Raw genomic sequence first — 25,145 nt, forward strand, 5'->3', positions numbered from 1 at the left:
GGGCGCTGTGCCCTGTGCACATCAGCATGTCCTTTGCTGGTCAGGACCCTGAAGAGCACCAGAGTGCAGGACAGAGTCTCCACTGAACTGTATAAGAACCTCCTCTCACCTTCAATCGCTTACTGCCGCTATGGAGCCAGAATGGGTTATAGGAGTAGCTTTCCCTCACTCTGCTCCTGGTACGCTGTCCCTTCAGCACCTCAGGCATTTCAGCAACCTGGGAGAGCTGCAGGACCATGGAGAGCGTAATCACCATGCTCTACAAAAGGCTTTGCTCCTAGTCCGAAAGAGAGTCACTTTTTCTCACCCCCTGAACACAGCACACGTCTGGTTTTGTTACTTCTCAGATGTTTTTGTTATTTGGTCACCACAAGAGCAATTTTTTTTTCCTTTGTGCTATGTCTCTTTGTTAGCGGTGGCAGTTGTTCTGTTCTCATTTTGTGAATGTCCTTCCTTTGCTTTCCTGAAAAGTGGCTAATTACAGAGGACCAGCCAAGCCTTTCTGTTGAGTTTGTCTTGCCACAGTGACCCAGCACTGTTTTACTATATATGTGAAGAATGTGAATACTGCTGAACGCAAGTGTTATTGCCCGCTAAAACTCCACACTTATCCTACATTATGATATTTTTTTTGTATTTTGTATTTACTATTTGTGATGTCAATCATCAGTTAAATCAGGGTGTTTGCTAAACACCATGCAACATTGTACTAATCTAGCATTGTGCAATTAAGCATCTGCTTGAAATGAATGCGCCGTGTATTTCCATAACATTGGTATGGTGCAATTAAACAAGTGCTTTTCATCTCATGGTCTCATTATGATGCTGTCAAATAGAACAGCTCAGGATCATTGTGTTGCCTCCAGATAGGAATTGCAAATGTGGTCTGTAATCACTGCCAGCCTGTTACAGGGGTAGTACTAATCGATTGCATTGTATAGCATCTTTCACCTTGGGGCGTAATGAAGATGGGGTGACTGTCCACAACCATTACGAATGTGGAGCACCTACCTGGATCAATGACCATAATTGGCTATAATTCTGTTATCCTAATTTGTCCAAGAATACAGAGAACCTCCTACCCTTTACAAAGAGGTCCATGCATTCAACGGAGAAAACGCTTTCTCTTGCCTGAAGATCCAGGCTATTGTTTAAACATGCATTCTTCAAACCACAATTTCTCTACTGGGAAAAGCTGGGGAAAGTGGCCAACAGAAGTACTAACCAGCAGCGTGACGGCTTGTCAAGGAAGAGCGGTCTTCTTTGCACGCAAAAGTGGAGGTCTTTTCAAAAACTTTGGCTAGTAGCTATTCAAGCTTGCAGCACATGGTGAAACTGGCCAAAACTAAGATTGAGGCAGGTTTTGGAATATTTTTATCATGTATATTGTAGGAGCTGAAGATTTTCTCTAGAATTTGGTTCCTAACTAGTTCCTGTAAGCTTGCAGGTAAACTGCTTGGAATTATGTGAGCCCATCAGAAATGCAGCAATAGTGAGAATGACAGTTTTTGCAAATCAGTCTTATGTGTTACCCTGACAGGGGCAACATTCTCCAGGTGTATTCTTCTCGCAGGCAAGAGAATTAGACTTTTCCCGTGCTGTGTCCGACACACGTTTGCATGGAAATCAGGCTTTTGAGGCTTTATCCACTGGAGAGAAAGCTATCGGTGGATTAGCAGTTCACTTCAGAGAAAGCGACTGAGGACTTCCTCAACCCACTGGCCTGACTACTGGTTGTGGTAGGAGGCAGCAGAGGTCATCTTAGACCCTGAGCTTGAGTTTGGCTATTTGTCTGTTTGAGCTGCTTGCACTGTACTCCAGTTATGGCAAAGAATGTAGCGATTGACTTTACCTTGTGTGGGCCCTGCCAGAAGGGGCTGTTCAAAGGGGCCTCCAATAAGATTGTAGTTTTGTTAAATCTGTTTGCTAATAGCTACAGCAGCTTTCTGGGGATCGTCGCTGATCCATGGACTGGTGTTTGGTTGTCATGACTAATTCTTTCAGCTGCTGTACAAATCAACTCAGTTTTGTGTTCCTTTTACCCCGAGTGGTATAGTTTTGAGAACTTATGAAAATGCAGTGAACATTCCCTCCTCCTGATTGGGAATCTTCAAAGGCTCTCACCAGGACTGACCCCTCTTAAACTGCGAGCTCAGGTGGTCCGGCAATCTGTCAGCGTCTCTCGAACCCCAATTAGCAGCAGTCAGGATTGCATCTCACTTCAGACTTAGAGTGCCTCGATGCGGCATAATTTTTGAAAGCGATTGTATCCCATCCTTATGCTTTTCTGGCAGAAACTATTCTTTCAGCTATTTCTGTTCTCATTTTATATAACCGTTCAATGTCGCATTGTTCTCTGGCATGAACGCTTCTTCTTTTCGATGAATATACTGCCACAAATGAAATGATTGTGGTGAACTAGAAGCCACTGCCTTCTCTTTTAATCAATGTCTTCTTTCTTTTTTATGCCTCCGCGATGGCACAGCCGTGGCCGGAGGCATTATGTTTTCGGGTTGTCCGTCCGTCCCGTCCGTCCCATTCTCGTGAACGCGATATCTCAGGAACGCCTTGAGGGGATTTCTTCAAATTTGGCGCAAACGTCCATTTGGACTCAAGGATGCACTGATTAGATTTTGGTGGTCAAAGGTCAAGGTCACTGTGACCTCACAAAACACATTTTTGGCCATAACTCAAGAATTCACATGCTAATTATGACAAAGTTTCACACAGATGTCTAATAGGATAAAATGATGAAGTGATGACATTTTATATCCAAACGGTCAAAGCTCAACTTCACTGTGACATCATAATTTTCTGCAAAAACACTTTTCTGGCCATAATTCAACTCCACAACTCAGGAACAGAAGGGGAGATTGTGACCATATTTCACATTTATTGGCCAAGCATGTGAACACATGCAAGGAATTTGACTCTGTTTTTTGTTTCTCTCAATGAACTAGGCGCAGCTTGTATTGTAAGACACTATGTTTGGTCATTGTCGGGCTTTTAGAAAAAAAAACCTGTTGAAATGACTGATTCATAGACTAATATGGGAAACAATATTAACTAGGCTATAGCCTATTTAGGTAAACCTAAACACACAAACCTAAACACACATTTTAGTAAATTTTAATTATGGTAAGGCACACATTGACAAGGACCAATAGTGATCACGTCTACAAAGATACACAGAGAAGCGATTGGAAAGTGTGAAATTCCGCTACAACTTCCATTGCATTTCTTGTGTATGAAACCAGAGTGAAACCCAAAAAAAATGCTTCCGCTCTGTTCATTTTATCTATAATTTAATAATTAATATGTATATACACACTTGTCCTCCTCTCCGCCACTGCCTCCACACTCTCCAACCTAATCACCTAGCTGGCCTTCCTTAACAGCTTGTTGACACTGCTGACCTCCAAGCCTTGATACCACCACCCCAGCACATCACCGTGAAAAACAGAGCACAGGCTACTGGTTGGCGGAGGCATACCACCGCGAGGCGGTATTTCTAGTTTCATATAGCTTTTATGCAGCTGTCAATAGCAGGGATGCGTGGTGCGAGGGAAGAAAATATTAACTTGTGGATACGTGCGTTTTTGTTCAGCGATTGTTGGTCTCTCTGTGATGTCCCTGAACCTCTAGGTCCTCAAAATGGGTTGAGAGGTTTGGGGGGTTTGGGATAGCTACTTGTTATTGGGTCATTTATTGAATGCCTGTTTGTCAAAATACTACTTCTAAACCTCCTAGTGATGTAATAACAAATTAATGGGTGAATTTATGCAGAAATAAAAAAATAATAATGGCTGTTTCGGGTGACCAGTTTGGACGAGTTGTACTGGTAGGTCCGTCTGGCCACTGGAAGGTGAATTTGCGAGAGCGTGGGCTTGGTCACACCCTGCAGTGCAGACAGAGTGCGGGCGCCTGCTCGCTGGTGTGGGATGAGAACAGGGCCGTGGCACTGACAGGTCATTTGCGCTGCCTGCCCCCAGTCAGCTCAAGTGTGATCAGGATTCGGTACCGGACAACATGTATGGCGTGTTAGTACTTGCTGCTACATGTAGTCCGATTCTTTAGAAACTCACATGCTGCCGGCAATCACGCCAGTGAAAATGGCTTTGTGGAGAAGTATGTTCTTCACATCTTCCCACCAATACATCTTGTTGGTGGAAATACAAAGAAACTTGAGAGAACCAGACTTGGTGGGGTATTCCAGAACACTCTGAAGACGTGGCTTAAGAGAAGACATTAGAATAATATGTGAGTTTGAGTCTCTCAACAGTAAGGTCAGTCTGGAAAAGAGACGTTTGAGGTTTGTCTGACTTATGGAAATACACAGACGGGGAGCAGTAATAGGCAGAGATAATGGATGTCCTGTCCCTTTTCTGAAGGACATTTAATGTCTCAGACATTGAAGTCGCCACTGGCAGAGGCATTTACACACTAGGGCCTTATCACCTGACTGCCTGATAACAGCAGCTGTGGGGACAGGACTGCTAGTGTCTCACGCTGTGAAATGTGTCAATCAATCCTGTAACCAAGGTCACTCTCCAATCAGTGATGAAAAGAAAATGATAAATACAGATAATGCTTCCTGTGTCGGCTCTCTGATGAAGGATCTATGATTGTTTTCAGAGTTTACTTTTTTCTTTCTTTCTTTCGGGGAGTAGTAAAATAAACCATGACAGTTTTCAACTTTCCTGTCCCAGTCTTGCCTGTCTACAGAATAATGTTGAACATAATATCTCCAATCATCCCAGCCTCTGAATTGGCTTTTTGGAAGACAGGTCCATTGTGATTGGCCCATTGTGATTCACAAATGCCTTATACCTTTCCCTTTACTTCTCCATGTTCCTGTCCCTTTTCGGTGTTTTTAGAGTAAAGTTATACACTGTTGGTATGAACTGTTTTGGAATGCACATTGAATGACAGGATTTTCAAAATGGCGTGATATATAGAGTCCATTTATATATTACTTATCTGAGAATGAAAATCAACTTTTATTTTGAAAGTATATAGCGATTGCGTACAGTGAAAGCTGTTTGTGTCCTAATGCTGCATACCTTTGTCCTTATCATTTTTGAAGAACTACAATGTGTGTGTGTGTGTGATTAGGCATAGAGGGTGCTGACAAATGTCACATGGAGAGCCAGTATAGATGCTGTTCCAGTTGTGAACAGTACCCTCACCCTCGTCCTGAGGTAACCAGTAAAAATAAATCATTTCCTTTGCCGACGTTAAACCCTGACAATTTGCCACACTACAGTGAAGCTGCATTTTATTTTCAGTAGAACTTAAGCACTGAAGTACTTAAACTGAACTGCCTGAATGCCTTAAACCTAAGTTGTCTTATCGGGTAATATTAGTCCCTTTTGAAGGCTTCCAGGCTTAGCAGTAAGGCCCTCCATTTGTATTCAGTAGGAGTGGCAGCCTGTGATGGGCGTTGTCTGACGCCCACCCTTACACAGCAAGCGCCCGCCCCGTTCTAGGGTCTACTGAAGCAGGAAGCTGGAGCTTGCGCAGTAGTCTGGGGCTAAAGCTCGGCGCTCCCGACATGTCGAGAGTTGGCCCGAGAGCTCATTTTAATCAGGAGGGCAGTTATTCTGTAAAGGAAAGAAAAGCCGAGGGTGGCATTCCCCTTTGATCCCTAAGCGAAAACCAATAGTCTGAACTGAAGAGTGCAGGCATAAGTACAAACGTAAGGATGTCAAGGATCTTGAAAGGTTCTGCATGGAATAATGGTTGAAGATCCCTTCAGATCTGTGTTGTTCAACCTTATCGAGCATTATTGGAAAAGGCTCAGTGCCATTATCCTTTCAAGAGGTGGTTGCAACAAGTACTAAGCACAGAAAAGCTATTTGCTTTTGGAAATAAATATATCATTAAAAAAACATCTTGCTTTTATTCCAGTTTCGATGCAATAGTAATTTGTTACTAGAAAATAAATACTACGGTTATTTATTTTCTAGTGTTTTTGTGCCTCTTTATCAAGGGTCCCAATAATTCTGTACCTATAACTATAACATCTTTGGCCAGTTAGTCCTTTTAAAATGAACTGAAGTGGTCTCAAAGCAAATGTAATCCTGTTTCATAATTGTGCCAATGTAATATGATAATCAACCGCAGTTCATAGAACCTCTCTCAGAAGGATTTAACATAGCTAAGTAGTGGACATTAATATTTTAGAGCAGCTTATGGGAATTTAAATGCAAGAGAGAAATTGAAAGGTCACTCAAAGTAATTAAGTCTGGGGAAATAAATTTAAATTCGTCAACACGTTTGTGTGATAAAGTCTTCCAATTATCATCATTGTGTCATTTTTTTTGTGAGAGTTAGAAATCACATGACGCTCCTCTGGGCTTTAGTCTCTCTTCTGCCTCTTTGGAATGAACTTGAATGTTCTGGGCCGCAGGTTCAGCGTTAATGAGTTCAAAGGTCAGATAAAAGCGAAGTTCCTTTTGTTCTTAATGACCGCTTCCTTTGGAGCTGACCGGGTCTTTTGCGGTCGCACTTGTCAGGTAAAGCCGCTGTGACCTCAGTGTTATAAGGCTACAGTGAAACGGCCGTTTTTAAATGAAGTACGTATTTGCACTGCTCACCTTCAGAAACCCCTGAACCGCAGAACGTGTCGGAGGAGGTGGAGGTAGACGATGGCAGAAGCTGGACCGCTGAGAGCGATTTCCCTGACCTCCGTGCCCTAAGACTAAACACAGAGGCTGCACATCTTCTGTCTGAGCTGTCTGGAGGTAGGGCATGTCCACTGGCAGGGGGATTCTTCCTCATTCTGTGACATCATTATAATGATAACACTCATGTCATTTTTGTTGACAATAGCAGTGTATATATATTAGTTGTATAATAATAATAATAATAATAATAATAATAATTATTATTATTATTACATCCCAGAGGTTTCCCTTAGATGACCTGCTAAGCAGTTCATTCGTGAGCAACTCTATATGACAATAAAATCTCTTAGTTGTAGTATTTCTTGTACTGTATTATTTAAAGTAGAAGAAAAGCGCAAAGCAATTATTTCATGAAATGTGCGGTTTAAATAACACCATAAAATAGCCGCCACATTTCCTATTCTAATAAATAATGCTTGTCACAACCCACCCCATCATATGTCTTTAGACAGAGCATTGCGGACTGTGAGTACCTGGCTCACTTTGAATACCTTTCACCCATTGAGGTGTAACAAAGTCACAAATGTGTAATAAGTTCTTAATTGAACATGTTAATGCTACTGCAGCAATCTCTATTAGTAATTGAATTGACATGAATTTTGAAAAAAATATTCCAATAAAACTACTCTTGAAAGGGTTAAGTACCATGGCCAAGTGGAATGAACAAAGCATGCAAAAACATTTTGCAAGTGCATTGAATTCTTCGCGGCGCTTAGATGGCAAGAAGCTCTTGTTTGGGGAGCTCAAATTGCTGCTCTTCAGAATAATCCCTTTGGCAGGTACGGGTACAGGCTTTAGAGAGTGCACAGGATGAAAGGGCTGCATACTACAAACAGCTTTTTTGTCATCGCCGTGTTTCTGTGCAGACGAGGAGCTGCCTCCAGTTAAGCACGGGGAACCAATCACGGACAGACGCAGCACGTTCCAGCCCCACCTCGCTCCCGTCGTGACACCCAGACAGGTAACGCAGCCTCCACTCTGCCAAAAGAGCTTTCGTCTGTCCACCTTCCGCTGTCCCGTGACATAATCTGCTGTCTGCCTAAATCTCAACCGCGCCTTAGTCTCAGTTTTACGTATTTTTCATTCATAACAGTGATGTGAAAGATACCTTGTGTGACCTGAAAATCTCCAGACGCAGTGATGCTTGTGTGAATGACCTTAACCCTGAGCTGCGGGAGAGATTGCCCTTTCCTGAGAGTCCTGTGGACTTGGGGTGGGGGGGGTGTCCCACCATCCTCTTGCATCAGGCGTGGCTATGGAAAAACACCTCTGGATTAGCCGGATGTGTGGGCAAAGCTTCTGTGGCATTCGGTCCACCGGAGAGCCTCTCCAGTGGACCGAATGCCACAGCTGCATTTTAACTCGAGGGATTTGAAGAGGATCTGTGTTTTACTGGAGTGCTATTAATTATGTATTAATTAATTCACACGAGTGATATTAATTATGACAGAAGTCATGACACCTGAGACAGGTGACTCAGCTGCAGCTCTTTCAGTTAAGGACATCAAACAATCTATGAATAAATTTATTCTGTTAAATAATTAAAAATAATAGTGTAACATTAACTACTGCTGCACTGAAATTCATACCTACAATCTTATCAATAGATTTAGATAAAAAATCCAAAATCCAACCCGTTTTACATAATGAGACACAGCGTGAGCTCAACACATTTTTTTGTAATGTTTGTAAGGGTGATGGTGAGGGATGGATGAAATTTGAATTGCATCAGTCCAGAGGAGCACAGTTATCTATTATTTAGCTAAAAACATGTCAATTATATTTGAGGAGTGTTCATTACTATTTTAACAATTTTCTCAGTCGATGGCTTTCTGTTTGGATAGCCATTATATACAGTATCTGAGTCATATTCAGATGTCTGTCGTCACGTATTGAGTCATGGTGCGACATGGACATTGAACCAAGGAACATTGCTGGCAGCGGGCGGATGCAGTATGCAGAGAACCAGACGCTGGCATCACTGGTACCGTTTAAATCTCTGGCTGGTTTTAATCATTGGCATCAAATTGTCCCACTGATATTTTGCATCCAGCTGTGCACAGTTATTCAGGCCTGGTTGAGCTGCAAATAAATTGAAAATGTACAGAGATTAGACCTTTTTCAGGTCTGACGTACCTGCTATAAATCAACATTTCCCAGAGAAATGTAAATTTGGAAAATCCATTTCTTCAGGGGGAAACGTGTAAAGGTATTTTCCATGTGCTTCTTGAAATAGTATTGCCTTTAACAAATTTATAATATAGATATTCAGGGAAATTGATGACATTGTTTTTCAATCAGTTGTCATATGGCCACATACACAGTTGATTAAATGTTTTTTTTTTTTTTTTTTATTTAGTTGCCTGATTGAAAAAATGAAAGGTTGAAGAAACACCATTGCTCTTATCACAGAAGTTATAGCAGAAATTTGTCCATAAAAATCATTTGTTACTCAGTGGACTGTTATCAATTAAGGCCAATTTTATGTTAAATTAACTACTCATTCAAACATGGTCGTTACACAGCTGAAACTAAAAACAGCATATACACTGTATCACCAGGACTAGGTCATAATAACTAAAATATGATTGGAAATGGGTAGATGTGCAGGGTCACAGATACTCTAAATTTCTTTGTTGGGGAAAAAAGTAATCTAAACTTTTTAAATATTTATTTTTATGACATTTTCAGCTTTATTGGACAGCACAGTGTAGAGACAGGAAGAATGGGGAGCGAGCGAGAGACAGACAGACATGTGACAAAGGTCGCACGGCCGGATTCAAACCGACGCCGCAGCTCACAATGAGCACGTAGGCAGTGCGCTACCGGCTAGGCCACGAAACATCCCCAAAAGTCATCCAGACTTTAATGGATAAGGCAGGTACTGCAGTAATTCTCTTGTAGGCTGAATGCTGCATCTTATAGACCGTTTGTATCTTGGTGTACCCTCTAGAATGCTGTCATTGTAGTTATTCAGTGGTTCTTCCACTGATTGTCTGAATTATTTAATACATTCATTTGCCTTTTTGAAAGTTGCATCTGCTCAAGTGCTGGATGTGTTCAATTCAGTTTTATTAGTGTGGCACTTTCTACAGAGACACCAAACAGAAAAACACTTGATACAAAAACAGGAAACAGGAAAAACTGAGTCTGGGCCCTCAAGTCCCATTAGGAAGAAAAAAATACTGAAACAGTGGGGAGAAATAACTCGGAGGACATCTTGGGAGGAACCCGGACGTATTAAAGGAGCCCATCCTTCACTGGTTGGCCTGGTGTCAGTTGTTAAAGTTTAGAGAACAGGGAAAGAGGTAAATAATCATAGTGGTTGGGCAGATTATAGCCTGAGGTATAAACTGGCTGGTAAAGCAGATGGTTCAAGCGAAGAATCATATGTCAATATGCATGTATACACATATGCATATCATCAGGAAAGGTGTGGTGATTCACTTAAGGCCTTCAGGTTGTGCCATGGCATGGACTTAAATTAGGAGAGGGTGAGGACTGGAATGGTCTATGAACAGGCATAAAAAAATATTAAAGAGCTGATTTTTAAATGGCCAACATTGATTGAATGTAAGGCTTGTTTCCCTGACAATGCTGCCTTAAGCAAGTGGGGATACTTTACTGGCTTTAGGTGCGAACCCAAGGAGAAATGCTGCCAAAGAAGTGATAATAGCTGAGGTTTCCCTGTAGTGGCAATGGGTGTCAAGCTGGCACAACATGCTGTTTCACGTGTAAGAGCTGCACTGTAAAAGCGGTCTCTTTATTCACAGTCAAATGAGTTCTCATATCGCCTTGGTTCACCATGCCCAGCTAGAAACCGAGGACAAGAGTATAAACCTGTAGCTCAAAAAGACATGGATTACACATGTATTGTCCTACTGTCATTCTCTCATCACAGCCTAGAGATGGTGTCACCAGGTGCTATCGCCATATACGGTGAGATCTAATGGCATCTTCCCAAAGCTGCGAAAGCTGTGAATTTAGACAGGTGCTGCCTTGAAAAAGTGCCTGGCACACAATAGAAATTTTTGCCTTAAAAGTCTCGCGCCAGGTCGTGATGACACGCTGTAATCCGAAAAAAGGAGTGTCAGGAGTGGTGCCCGTTTTTGCTCTGGCATCCTGTTCTCCATTTGAAAACTTTGCGAGAGTGGTGTGCCACCTGTACTCCGTGTCAACTCCGTGATTTTCAGAAGTGGTGAAATGTGTATCAGACTTTTCACAGACAGCAGAGAGAAAAGGGACTCGGTTCTGCTTATAAGACTCATTCTCTGGACCCGCTCTCCTGAGTAATGTGCCAAGAAGACTCGCTGGTTTGTCTCATTGAATGCTTGTGGGTGGGATGTGCACACAATTCACGTGCCAAGGTTTTTGAAAGGGAAGATAAAATAGGAAAAATGGAAATCTATTTTTCAATAATTCTTTTTGGCATTAAAACCAATACCATGCTTGGTAGATTCCCACTAATCTTGTGTAGAGCCTGATCATTCAGAACAGTAAAATACAGACATTTCAAGGTATCAAATGTAATGCATTTCTGTCATATTAGCATATTCGTCAACTGACTGTGCTACATTTGCACGGTAGATAGTAGAATGGAACACTGCTGGAATACATGAATGTATGAATTTTTTCTGTGAGCTTCGTCCGATGTCCTTCATAATCTGTTTTTTTATTTTATTTACCCCACTTTTTAAAGTGAGTAATATGTGATTTGAAAGCTGGAAAATGATATTAATGATTTAAAGAGTTTATAACATTCCACTCTTTTTGATTTAATGGAATGGAATGCCATTTATGTTTGTTTATGGATAAGCACACAGTTGTGGATATACCCTCCAACATAGAGCAGAGTCCAACCCAGAATTCTGAGGCACATTGCTTTCATGTAATCAGTGACACCAATTACAGTGTGTGTGATTCAGACCTACAGTAAGGGCCCTGATCCATAGGATATGTTTATATGTTTTCTTTTCCTGCCATTTCAGGTAAAAATGGTTCTAGACAAACTCTACGAGAATAAGAAGATAGCGAATGCCACTCACAACATTTATGCATACAGGTATGGAACAACAACAATGAAAGAGGGTCCATTTCAGGTTAATTCAGTATGCTTTTTTCCCTGAGTTTACATATAAAAATAGTTTAATGGTGCTCTTTGGAAAATTGTCAGAAAGAAAAAAGCTTCCAAGGAGCTCTTCTTTATTAAATTGGTATGCTCAGAAGAGAAAGTGATTAATATCTCACAGACCACTTGCTCAAAAAAGCTACAATGAAGACATTTTAATATGGAATCCTGTAATAGAAACCATGTTGCTTGATTTTACCTCTATTTTTAGTCTCCTCTCAAAATTTTGAATCAAAATTTCCAGCTGTCCTCCCCGCCACCCTGGCCACCTTGTCAATGTACGCACTACATTAAAAAATTTGTTAAAGTCTGTTCTCATAACAGAATATTATCTGTAAATGTTTCATTTACATTGAATACACTGCTGGGTGACTCATCTTGTTAAGGCACTATTGTAGTGCACAGGTGGGACCCATGGTTTGGCATTGAATCTGGACCAGGCCAGTGGGGACTGTGTCCGGAATCCCCAGAGGTTGATGAAGAGTTGGCTCTCCCATCACTTGGGGATGGGTGGATTTCGGTTGGCTGGGATGACAGCGCCTCATTGCTCTCTAGCATTCCCCACTGGCTGATCAGGAACCTGCAGTCTGCCAGACGAGCTGCGCATGCACCAACCACAAGCAGCAGCAAATTCTCTCAGTAGCCATTTTGTGCAAGCCTCTATTCATGTGCCATAAAGACCGATCAGGCGGATTGGCTAGAACTGACAAAATCTGCAGAAGACTGAATAATGAAACCAGTGAACACAATGGGGGCCCTACACAGAGTAACGTTGAATTGAAGTGCTTTACTTCACAATGAGTGACATTTCAGTTAACTCTCCCTTGCTGTCTTGGAAACAGAAACATGACTTATTTTGTGAATGAAAGAATTTGTACAGAAGTCTTTGCATATAAGCTACTGTCATTAACATTTTTTTGCAAAAAAGAAGAAGAAGAAGAAAAAGGCAAAAACAATCTGATTCACAGAAATACACTGTGTGACCAAAAGTATCTGGACACCACTTGGTCTGGTGCGGTTTTCCATGGTTTGGGCTAGGCCCCTTAGTTTCAGTGAAAGCAAATCTTAATGATACAGTATACAATCACATTCTAGTATAAAGTCTTCCCAGAAAAGTGGAGGTTGTTATAGCAGCAAAGGGTCGATATACTCCCTATTAATTCCCTTAATTTTGGATGAGATGTTGGATGTCTGGTGTCCACGTTATTTTGGCCAGGTAGTGTAAATTGTATCCAAAGTGATGTTTCACAATTGTGGGCTGCAACCTGAAGGTTAGGAGGGGACTAAGAAGCGGATGATTTTTGAAATTTGGCAGCCCAAGCTCCTATTTTTAGGGAAAAAATAAACTAACAGTGCTTCCTAGTACATGGCTTTCCAAAATTGGTGCTGAACCGTATCTGGGTCATTTCAGGCAAAATTGTGCTCACCACTCAGGGCCAGATTTACTAAGGAAACCGTTGCAGTGCAAGAACAATTGCGGTATTGTTTTTTTGCGGTCGCAGATACCTACCCATTAACGGCCGATTTACAGAGACTTTCTATTTACTCAGATAAATAGATTAAACGCCCATCAAAAGGGCCAGAAACAGTATGGCGTGCTTACACATCCAGATTACAAGGCGCTAAGAAATGGGTACGGAGCTTCCAGGCACAAGTAGTGAGCGAACCGCAAGAAAAAGAAACAGTTCAATTAAATTTACTGATCAGGAAATATAATTAGGCTAATGGTCAACACGGTACAGCTTCACAACGATGTAGTAATAGGAATACAACAGCAACAGAGAGGGAAAAAATGGGCAAAAGACATGGTGGTCCGACGAAGGAAATAATAACACCGATGGAACAGCAGGTGAAAAATCCCTGCAAAATGAGGAAACCATGGGGGTTGAAGGCATAGACACAGATTAACTTGTAAAGGCCACAGAGCATCTGAAGGTAAAACTGCATTCGCAATTCATTATATGCCCTAGGTCTTGCGTCCTTACAAGGATGATTTAATGGTATATCTGAAACTAAATGAGATGTAATAAGTATAAAAATGTGCAAATCAAACGTTAAATCCTGTCTCCTTTCCGGAGGTGACATTATGCCTCGCAGGATGCATTCTTTCATCTCCATCCCATGCAGCCCACAATGGAGAGTTGATCTGAGGATGCGCATACAGCCCGGCACGCTTCTCTTGGGTTATATCAGCGCAGGCAAATTACCGCCTGCTTTCAGGAGTTCTAAAATTTCTCACGCAGAGGGGAGTCACAATTAATGCGAGCTTTAGTAAATTAGACTGAATACTTAATTGGCCTAATTTACATAATGCCCACCCTGTTTTAGTGCGTTCACTCCAGGTATGCATATGCATGAACACATTTAATTACGCACCAAAAGGAAAGTCGCACAGTGACGTAATCCCCGCAAATTACATCCTATTAATGATTTTGACTCTTTGCAACAGTTTAGTAAATCCCACATAGGTATTGCGATCTTGTAGCGACTGCTTCTGCGTCTGAGAAGCAGACGCTGTCCTTTTGTAAATCCCGTCCCTCTGTGTTTGTGTTGCTGGGCCTTTGAAGGTTCTCTCAAGAAGCTTGAAATATTATCCTCCAGTGTTGTGCATACTGTATCGCTTTTTAAGTTTGTTCTCAATGCTTATATTATGTGTGTTAAAGCCAAGCGGCCAAAACCAGACTTCGTTTTTGAAGCTCATTTTCTGGTGTTGTAGTTCCTGGTTGCTCACTAGCGCCACTACGGATGGCTCCAGTATAGGTGTTTTCATATCCGGTTTCCATGTAAGTCTACGGTACAAATGCGATCAAAATACAAAGTCAATAATTTTTTCTCACAAGAACAAATAGTCATAATAGGTGTATTTTATTGGTCTTATGACTGTCCATGGGTCGATTTCATGATTTATTGCGTCATTTGGGCACAGTGCCAATATTTGTTCTGGACCAATGAGGTACAGCTTGCGTCACTTCCGGATTACTGCGGAGGACTGAGCTATAGTAGGGTCTACAGTCTATGGTCACTGGGGTGGGCGGTGGCGTCTCTTGGCCTTGACATTGCGGCGCCGGCTACGGTCCGCCTGTGCTAAGTCTGAAAATGCAAGCATCCCATTTCGTGGTGATTTAATTATGGCGTGTGCTATTTACAGCTGCACTAGACGACCATAAAATAATCCTCCTCTTAAGTTTTTCGGTAGCCGAGTCATTTTTACTATTTCCTTTAGCCTACTTAACCAAATAATTAGTTGGCAGAAAGCGTAATCAGCTTGCTATATTTGGTAGTCCAGTAGTAGCCTATGCTAAAACAGTTCGCAACTTCGGCTACCAAGCCATTTGACTAGCTAGCTAACCTTAACCGGCAAACATTCAATCTGTCAGACGTGTTTGGCGGCTTGTCAGTCGTGTACATTCCGTAAATGTCTACCTGGGCCATGCTTCAAGCATGTGACAAAGCTACTATAATCCCGATTTTGGGATAAACACTTTTTCAGTTTCACGAAGCGAATTAAGAGTCTCAAGGTTCATTTGCTGAATATACAACACACGATGAAATCACACACACAGAATTTAACGAAATTAACCATCTTGGCATTTAGAAAGGAATATGTTTTTAGCATTTAAGAGACCGACAAGCTAGGCATTTAAGACAGTGGTTCTCAGAATCGGTTCTGGGGGCTCCTTGCGTATATTGGCTTTTCTCCATTGGTTTTGATGATTTACAAGAAAAAAATGATAGCCTAATAATAATTAGAAATTCAACGTAGGCTACATTATTTTTGTCTTCATGCACCAGGTGGAAAACTTGCTGTACAAAGTGCGTTGTCATATTTACACGCCTGCAGATCAGTTATTAAAATACTTGGTAGATTTGTTAATCACCGCTGACAGTGTTAATTTTTATTCGGTAGAAAGTGATTTGCGAACGATCGGTCAGCTAGCGTCACCCAGCAAGTGAACACCACAAACGGCGATGGAGTAGCTAGTAGTAGCAGTTACTGGCTCATTAACTGACTGGCGAAAACCTACGACGATAACTTGCTCGGTTAACAGCAGATCTACCAGACAGTTATACGAAAATTAGCCTAGTCAAATCACCAGTAGCCTACACATCTCCGATTGATTGACCATCAGTGTAGTCAATGTTCTTCCCCTGTGGTTCATATTGCTAATGCGTGAGCTAACCATGGATAGCCTACCTAGCTCACTGGCAAGCTGATATGCTAGCTAAGCATATTCGTTTTGCTGAGAAACATGAATTGAAGATAACTGAACATAGCCTAATTGTATTTTTAATGTCATACATATAACGTGATTACATGACAGTACAGTCACGGATGGAAATTAAAACTCCGTAAACATCTGATAATATATTTTAAAACATAACGGCAGACAGTCAGCTAGCCTCGTTCAGGTTGATGGGCTTTTCCGCACCGGACTGTCAATCAAATTGTAAAAATCACAGAGCGGCTTTTAAACTCTGTGGTTTTGGCTCCAACTCCAAAATGGCCGCGCCCGCCATTGAGCTTCAAAACGTATTTTCGGAGACCCACGGAGAGTCAATGGGTGACGTCACAGTAGCTTTGTCCATATTTTTTACAGTCTCTGGTTAAAGCACTGCGTTAAGATAGATTATTGGTAAGAGCATACAGTCTGTCAGTGTGAAAGCTAGGTTATGCCTGCGAACAGGCTTTCTCTCACAAAGGTGCATTTCTATCATACGGGGAAGCACCACCTTTACGTATGTATTATAAAAAAATTAGCACCAAAGTTGCTTGAATGGATGTAGAACAAAATGTAGTTGGCATTGGTTTGGGGGGAGATTTTTACTGTGGTGGATAAAAGCTACTCTAGTGGCACGTGGTGGCCCAGCGCCCTAATAAGATGCTTCATATTGGTGTTTCAACCTTTCTGGCCACCTTCCTGTGTGTGTGCGTGATTATGTGTGCATGTGCTTGTGCGCGCGCATGCGTGTGCGCGTGCCAGTCGATCGTGGGTCACAGTCCTTCCCCCCCCACTTTCTCCTTGTAGGATATACTGTGAGGACAGACAGACCTTCCTGCAGGACTGTGAGGACGACGGCGAGACGGCCGCCGGTGGGAGGCTTCTTCACCTCTTACAGGTACGGTCCTGCCGGCGCCATCGTCTGCCTCTCGCGCTGCCCCTGACCCGCTCGGCCTGAACACCCCCGCTGAGCGTCCCGCAGGCGCGGGGCACAAGGGCGTTTAATAAGGACGACGGAACGGAAATTAAAAGAGCGCCTTGTTTTTATTCCCCCCGGTCAGCGCAGTATTTCCCAGGCAATATCAAAACAAGCTGCAAATGATGTATTGATTGCTTCCTGCTGCGGTGTGGGTTTGAGACGCTGCTTTTTCCTCTCATAGATGGCACAAAATGATTGAAAGGAAGCAAATGGTTAGACTGGGAAAAATGATATTGTTGTTCTTCATGGAGTGCTTGAGTCCCTTCTGGTATCACAATTTAAAGGCATGATCAGAGAGGGTTTAAGAGAACTGGCATAAGGGGGACCAAATCTGTAGCCAAATTTATTCCTGAATTGAGTCCAGTTGTAAGTGTATTCTTGACCATTGGGTTTGAAAAATGAGAAGTTCAGAGGTAGCATAGAGAACTGAAACACAGGTAGTGTGTTGGGATGGCACAAATTCCATTAATGTCCACAGAGGTCCTTCATTATTGATAAAAAGGCAAATTTATTGATTTCAATAATAATATAGGAAATCTGGTTAAGAAAATCCTTCTTGTGGCTTCTCCTTTCCAAATATTGCTTTATGGATTCTGGAAGTCTTGTTGTTCCAAATAATTGAGGAAAATAATTTGTCCAGTGACTTTAAAAGGGTTTTCTGACAAAAATAGGAATTGTCTGAAATAGATATAGAAACCATGGAAGTATGACCATTTTAACTGAATTGATTCTATCAGCCAAAGTAATGGGCAAGTGGAACCGGCTAGTTAAAAGTTTAAACTTTGTGTTGGCGGACTGAACCTGAGATTTATAACAGATCTTGTTCCATTCACCTTCCCTTATTTCTCTACCTAAGTCACAGTTCCATGCTTTTCTTTTACTCTGTGAGGATACTTTGAAATAGACCACAAGAAACTTACAGATAGTACAGATCCTTGACCCTTTCCATAAGAGTGGTCTACAGTCACTTTTCCCTGGGAGGAGAAATGTGGCTAATAAAGTGAGGAGTTTTGCATCTTATATATAGAACTTCCGACTTGTAATTATTTAAAAAACAAAAGTTTTGGGGGGGGGGGGTATTCATTTTAAACACTCTCCCCTTAAAAAAGTCCAGAGCACACTATCATCACACAGATCAATTTCTTTGCTGATTCGCTTGTCTGCCCAGTTTAAACTCGAGGTCTTGTCTTCCTGGCTTAAAACTTTCAGTGCCCCACCCATATAGGAGAGAAACAAGACAGTTGTGGATCAATACCTAAACAACTCTGAACTTTATACCAAACCTCTGTGGTATTTCTCCCAAAAGGGTTGTGTGTATTCTTTCTTAGCCTGATAGGAGCAGCTGAAAAAAGATATAAATTCAAAGGCATCAGAGTAGTTGCAGCGAACTAACAATATTAAACATCTAAGTTCATTCAAACAGATCAATAAAACCATCAGTGGTTATTAAACCCTTTGGATGCGATGATAAAAAAAATTTGTAAAGACAAAGGCATCTTTGTGCATTGTGGTTATCTCTGTGAGAGGCCCAAACCATGTATGATGCAACCTATAATTTAATGATGTCATACCAATCAGTTGTTGATTTTACTGGATGACCTTTGGGGTTAGATGTATTTCAGATTCTGAAAACAGATTAAACTAGCACAAATAGAAGCACGTATATGAATACAACTGTAATCTATCTGTGTGCAATCATTGTGCTACTTATTCGAACAGCTTTGCTTCAGGTTTTTACATGTCATGAGACAAATAAGGAAGAAAAATGATGTAGGATTGAATTCATTGGTACAAGGTTACATGTAGACATGGTAAAATATCAAAAATAAATAATTTGGACTTTCATTGAACTTGTCTTTAATTTAAAAAATGTTATTGAAGTAAATATTTTGATGCCAAGGGTTAGAATACATGTTTGAAATCCTTTTCCGAACCAGTTGGCTTTTCATAAAATTGTAAGGTGCAATTTTGAGTATTCCTGGACTTTCACCACTGCTGAGGACTGGTGAAGCCACACATGCCACAAGTTATATTTGGCAACCAGGAACTGGAAGACCAGGCCATGGGCCTACCAGGCGGAGGGGTCAAACATACAGGCAGATAACCCAGCTGGAATACTAGGCTATGGACAATACCAGGCGGTGGGGTCAACAGAGCAGGACAAGACTGGACACCGACAGAAATAATACAGCATTGCAATGTATCGCCAGTGCCACTGCACAAGAAATGTGCATGAATGTAGGACAGAATGTGAAAGAGGGGAAATAGTTAAATAAATATATGAATGTGGAACTGTAAATGAAAGAGGCAGTGATTTATAGGAATAAACATGAGTGTCTGGATAACAGAGAGACCATGACCTTAGAACTCCATAGAAAGGTATCTTGGAAGATCGTTACAATCATAAGATCACACGCAGTCGCACAAAGAATCTTATTTCTATCAATAGGTCACAAAGGAGTATACTCTGCGGTTTCTTGGAGGAAAAGGGGTTTTGTTGCCTATTCCTCTCCAGACGTTATGTGGGCAAACAAAGGGAACTGTGGGTATGGAAGGCTTGTCAGGACTGTACTTAAGGGAAGCTCAAAGAAGCATTCGGGGAGACACTGCTTAACAGTTCTTCTGGTACCATAGTCATTGCCGTACAGAGTCATTTAGTTATGTATTTGTCAGTGAACATGTTCATGTTTATTTTCCGTAGGAAGCATGTAATTCTCTGTTCGGGTAATGACCGTTTTCATATGTTCTGTCATTAACGTAACTGGTGATCATGTTTTTTATGATATCCTCACATTTCCGTCCCATCTGCATCTTCCTTACTAACCATTTTGCAGGCTCATGAATACCACTAAGGGCTGGTGCATATAATGTTGAGTAAGGTAACAAGTCTCGAAATTGAGTTTCTAATAGATTCCTAGTCCTAAAGGAACCTCTGAGTACCATGATAGATAACTAATTTCAGGATATGAGTTTCTAAAACCAACTCCCAGTCCTAAAGGAACCTCTGAATATTGAATTGTGAGTAACAAGATATAGGTTTCTAATAAACAGATCCCAAGCCTCAAAGCGACCTCTGAGTACTAAGCCAGACATAAAAATATAAAAATAAAATCCCTTGTGAGGAAAACAAAGCCTGAAAGGGGGGTAGCAAAAGGGGACCAGATTTTGGGTATTTGTTTCGTGCCCCCTGTCTAAGCGATAACTAAAATAAATTATACAAATTTCCCTTTACAGTTTTGGCGCTGCAAGCAGGATAACAAATTTTCTTTTACAGTTTAAGGCGAAGAGCAGGGTAACACATTTTCTTTACAAAATGTACATTTTTGTGTAAATTTTAGACTTTACCTTTGCAATAAACTCTAAAATATATGTGTGCAATACATACATTTCAGTCCATAAGTATTTGGGCAGTGACTTAATTTTTGTTGTTTTGGTTCTACCCCAGCACATTGGATTTAAAATAAAACAATGAATATGCGGTTAAAGGGCTGGCTGTCAGCTTTAATTTGAAGGTATTTACAGCCATATCGGGTCAGTGATTAAAGCACTTTTTATGCATAGTTCCCCCATTTCAGGGGAGCAAAAGTAATTTGCACAATTTGAAATAAAGTTGTCATATTTATTCTCGGCTGCAAATCCTTCGCAATTGATGACTGCCTGTAGTCTGCTGCCCATAGACCAGACGCTAGATATCTTGCCAGGTGATTTTCTGCCTGGCCTGTACTGCGGTTGTCTTAAGTTCCTGTTTGATTCAGGGGCATTTTGCCTTCAGTCTTATCTTCAGCATGTTCACTTGGATTCAGAATGAGAAGAACACTTTTTGGCCTGATAAACTTTGTGGTTACTTTAGCAGTATGTTTGGCGTCATTGTCCTGCTTCAAACTGAAGCGCTGTCCAATGGGTTTTGAGGCATTTGGTTGGATCTGGGCAATACTTCAGAATTCATCAATGATGACAAGTGAGATAGGCATGTATGGCTGCTACTGGAACTAAGCCATAACACTACCTCTGCCATGTTTCACAGATTGGGGGGGGGGTGCTTTGTATCGCGAGCAGTTCCTTTCTTTCTCCACACTTTCTTCTTCCCATCACTTTGGTACAGGTTAATACTTGCCTCATCTGTCCATGAGACTTTGTTTCGTAACTCCATATGTCCAAATTCTTTCGGTTTGCTAAAGTGGGGGAACTCTTGATCAAATGGGCTGTAATTCCAACACAGATCACGTGTAAATACCCTCAATTTAAAGCTGGAAGTCTGCACTAACCTTGTATTCATCTTTCATTTCAAATGCAGTGTGGTGGAGTACAGAGCCAAAACAACAAAAACAAAATTGTGTCACTGTCCAAATACTTACAGACTGCACTGTATATAAAACCAGAGACGATTTCTGTTTTCCATTACTGTGTATGCCTTTTAGCACTCACTCTGAATGTGTGGTACGGCAACATCACTGCCGAAGAGCACTAGTCCTCCAAAGGATTTGTTTGCAATTTGTTTGATTCAGTGAGCTCCATAATGTTTGGGACAAATAACTTTTTTGATTTCGCTCTGTGCTCCACAATTTTAGGTGCGTAATCGAACATTTCACACATGTATAAAGTCCAAATTCTCAGCTTTTATTCAGGGGTATTTTGTATTAATTTTGGTTTCTCCTTGTAGAAATTACAGCACTTTTCATACATAGTCCCCCCATTTCAGGGCACCACAATGTTTGGGACAAATGGTTCACAGGTGTTTCTGATTATTCTGATGTGTTCAGTTGCTTCCTTAGTACCGGTATAAGAGAGCTCTCAGCATCTAGTCTTGATCCTAGGCTTTTGATTGCTTTTGGATTCTGTTATGGATGTTTGTTGACATGAGGACCAGTGTTGTACCAGTGAGAGTCAAGGAAGCCATTACAAGGCTGAGAAGGAAAAAACTGTCTGAGACATAGGCCAAACCGTAGGCTTATTAGGATTGACTGTTTGGAACCTCATTAAGAAGGATAGCTCTGGTGAGGTCAGTAATTGCAAAGGGCCTAGTAGGACAAGAAAGGCCTCTGCAGTTGATGACAAAAGAATTCTCATCATAATGAAGAAAAACCCACACACACCTGCCCGACAGATTAGAAACACTCTTCAGAAATATAGCACGTGCCAGGCCTTTCCTCTCTCTGCAAGATGCTAAGAAACTGATTTGTTTTTAGTCGCCTAGATTATTGCAATGCACTCTTGATGGGACTGCCAAAGAAGTTGATTGATAGATTATAATATTTGAAAAATGAAGCATAAGAAATCAGGAGCTGAAGATGCATTACAGGCCACGCAGAGCATCACCGGAGAAGATAATCAGTACCTAGTGATGTCTGTGGGTCACAGACTTCAAGTAGTCATTGCATGAATAGTATATGCCACAAAGTACTAAACATGACTACTCTCATTTACATAACACATAACATTATCTCCAACATTATGGTGCCCTGAAAAGGGGGAGGGGAGGCTATGTATAAAAAGTGCGTGATCTATGTGGTGAACCCAAAGTGTATAAAAATTCCCTTTAATGATATCTGAGAATGTGCACTTTAACCGTTTGTGAATTGTTTGATTACAAATATAAAATTGAGTACAGAGCCAAATCAAGAAAAAATGCATCTTTGTCCCATGCATTATGGAGCTCACTGTATATTGCTTGAGAGTGCTTTCTTGGGCCCTCACTATCATCAGGGACCCTCTAGGTAATCCATCCTTCGATCTGTCATCAGGCAGATATTATCACTCTATAAAATGCTCTACTAGTCTCTTTAGAAGTAGTTTTTTCCAAGCACCATCTGCATTTTAAGTAATAGAACTGCTCTTTGACATAAGTACTCACACTTTAGATAATTACTTGGATTATTTTATGTACTGCAGATTTCCTTTTAAAGCTTTTTTACTGTCATGTTGTATTTGGTCCTGATGTATTCTTATTATTTCCGTTTGATAAGCTCTGCATCTTTTTAATTCCCATGTGTTTGACCACAAATGGCAAATAAAATGTACTCTTACTTCTCAGTACAGAAGGTTCAGTCGCAGATGTATGTTATTCATTAGTGTTCCTAGTGTTACAACCTGCCTGAGCTGAGAGGAAACCACTTACATTTCTCAGACATTCAAAACAATATTTCAGTATCACAACACACCACATAATCACGTTCTCACATGTACGTGCAGCAGTCTCTTCACAATGTGGAAAAACAAACCCAGAATTATCAAGAGGGAAAAGTCGGTCTGTCATTGAATAAGTCATGAAATTAGGGGATAGGAACAGTGTGAACAAGATCAAAAGGACAATTCCTGCCCAGGTGGGGCTAGTGGGACAGAATAATAAAACACAAGAGCTTGGGCCAGCCTGCGACCCACATATCCAATATAAACAAGCCTATACCAACAAGCACCTGAAAAGGGGCTCCACCCTCACCCACACTAGCTTTTACAAATTGGACGATTTACAAGCAATAAAGAGCAATTAACTTACAGGAACTAACATCCTACTTGTACCACTGTCACGGCATTTTAGGTTCAGGTAAATGTGCGCTGCATACCTGATCATTGTGTCACTTGTGCAGCCTGCTCATGCATGATGCTCATAACACCACCCAGAATGTAGGTCATGTTCGACATATTGATTTTGACTAAATGTGTTGAGTGTACGAGAGCTCATTTCATGCATGTCTGCGGCAAAACCAAACGTTAGGCCAGACTATCCTTCAACTCCAGTGTGCTGCTGAATTTCAAGTCACTTTGCCCAGGCAATGGAATTTTCCAGTTTAAGAGCCTTAACCGGATGGCGTACATTTCCAGTGGATCAAAGAGAGAGGGAGAAGCAGTGCTGACAGTACCATCCCGGTGGATTTTCTGTCCATGAGGACTGAAAAATTGTGTGGAGGAAGTAATATTCTGCTTTGAATGAAAATCAGTGGGATCTTTCCCCAATATTTTCAGAAGACTAAAGTAGACTAAATTAGTCATTTCTAAAAGGGTGAGAAAGTCAATAAAAAGTTCGAAAAGTTAATATTATGAGATTGTGTGTTTTATGAGACTAATGGCATTTTTCGTGGTGCTTCTTTATGCATAATTATGAAGTAGGCTTGACGTTTGTTCAGAAGGTGACCTTGCCGGTTTTAATAACTTTAATGAATTTGTTCAGGCTGCCACACTTTTTTCCAGGGCTGACAAATTGGTGATCAAACAGCCGGCTCTCAAGATCATTGTTTCACTTGATGCCTGCACGCTGCTTGAATAAAATACTGCAGTCCCGCATCAACTGCTACACATGTATCTCCTGTGCCACTCATTTTGCCTGTACCTCCATCCAGCACTTTCTGTGCCTTGTGCAATATCATTGCCTTGATGTTGTAGCTTGTAATGCATCCTAGTTTGTCTTAGCATAGGTTAGATCAGAGTAATGTTCACTGTGTGAAATGGACTTAATGTGTTCATGGCTAGAATAACTGTACAAAATGAGTATTGTACCCTATCGAACCTGTGTTTTGTGGTTGTTCCAGTGACCTTTGGTATGCACTTATTGTACGTCACTTTGGATAAAAGCGTCTGCTTTAAGCATAAATAAATATAATGTAACTGGAGGGGACATTATTGCATTCCTTAAAGCACTATGCAGGGCAACTTTCTGCTTGGTCAATGCTCTAAAACCTTTTTAGCAACTCCCACAACTTTGTCAGCTTAAATGGACTGCAAATGGCACCACGCCTATGAGTGTTTCCCGCTGCGTTTTCAACGTGTACGCCAACTTCCATTATCTGAGAAGAATGGAGCCTCACTGCTGAAATCCACCTCAAACTCAAAGCTGCTTCTCGCTGTCATCTGAAACTGAACAGTAATTTGCAGTGGCTAGGTCATTTATGTCAGCAAGCACTGTTTTTGCATCTGATGTAATTGATGTTCCTTGCGAAACAAATAAAACATTCAATACATAATTGTCTGTGCTGTCCGTTAAATGGATGGACTGCATTTAACTCGCGCTGTCAGACATGCTGTCAGTTGACTTGACCAGTTCTTTATATTTTCTTTCTGTCTGTCAGCAGCCCACAGCAGACCTCTGACAGGCCACTGATTACATTCTTATTGAGGCAAACAATTTGGTTTTTCTA

The 25,145-nt window shown here is 41.2% G+C and overlaps 1 protein-coding gene across 4 annotated transcripts in view; it reads left to right on the top strand.

Annotated features, from left to right (window-relative positions):
* impact (impact RWD domain protein) overlaps positions 1-25,145 on the top strand; it is a 56,946-nt gene that overhangs the window by 10,491 nt on the left and 21,310 nt on the right. For 3 of the 4 annotated variants that reach the window (XR_004764713.1, XM_035412707.1, XM_035412705.1), the window contains exons 6-9: positions 6,606-6,746; positions 7,556-7,650; positions 11,678-11,751; positions 16,845-16,935. Coding sequence is in view for 3 of the 4 variants with exons in the window: in XM_035412707.1 (XP_035268598.1) it covers positions 6,606-6,746; positions 7,556-7,650; positions 11,678-11,751; positions 16,845-16,935 (401 nt within the window). In the remaining variant the exon portion in view is untranslated. Of the gene's footprint in view, positions 1-6,603; positions 6,747-7,555; positions 7,651-11,677; positions 11,752-16,844; positions 16,936-25,145 lie in introns of all 4 variants that reach the window. The other variant, XM_035412706.1, reaches the window with a different exon arrangement.

The sequence above is a fragment of the Anguilla anguilla genome, chromosome 4, assembly GCF_013347855.1.
Source record: "Anguilla anguilla isolate fAngAng1 chromosome 4, fAngAng1.pri, whole genome shotgun sequence".
Taxonomy (NCBI): Eukaryota; Metazoa; Chordata; class Actinopteri; order Anguilliformes; family Anguillidae; genus Anguilla; species Anguilla anguilla.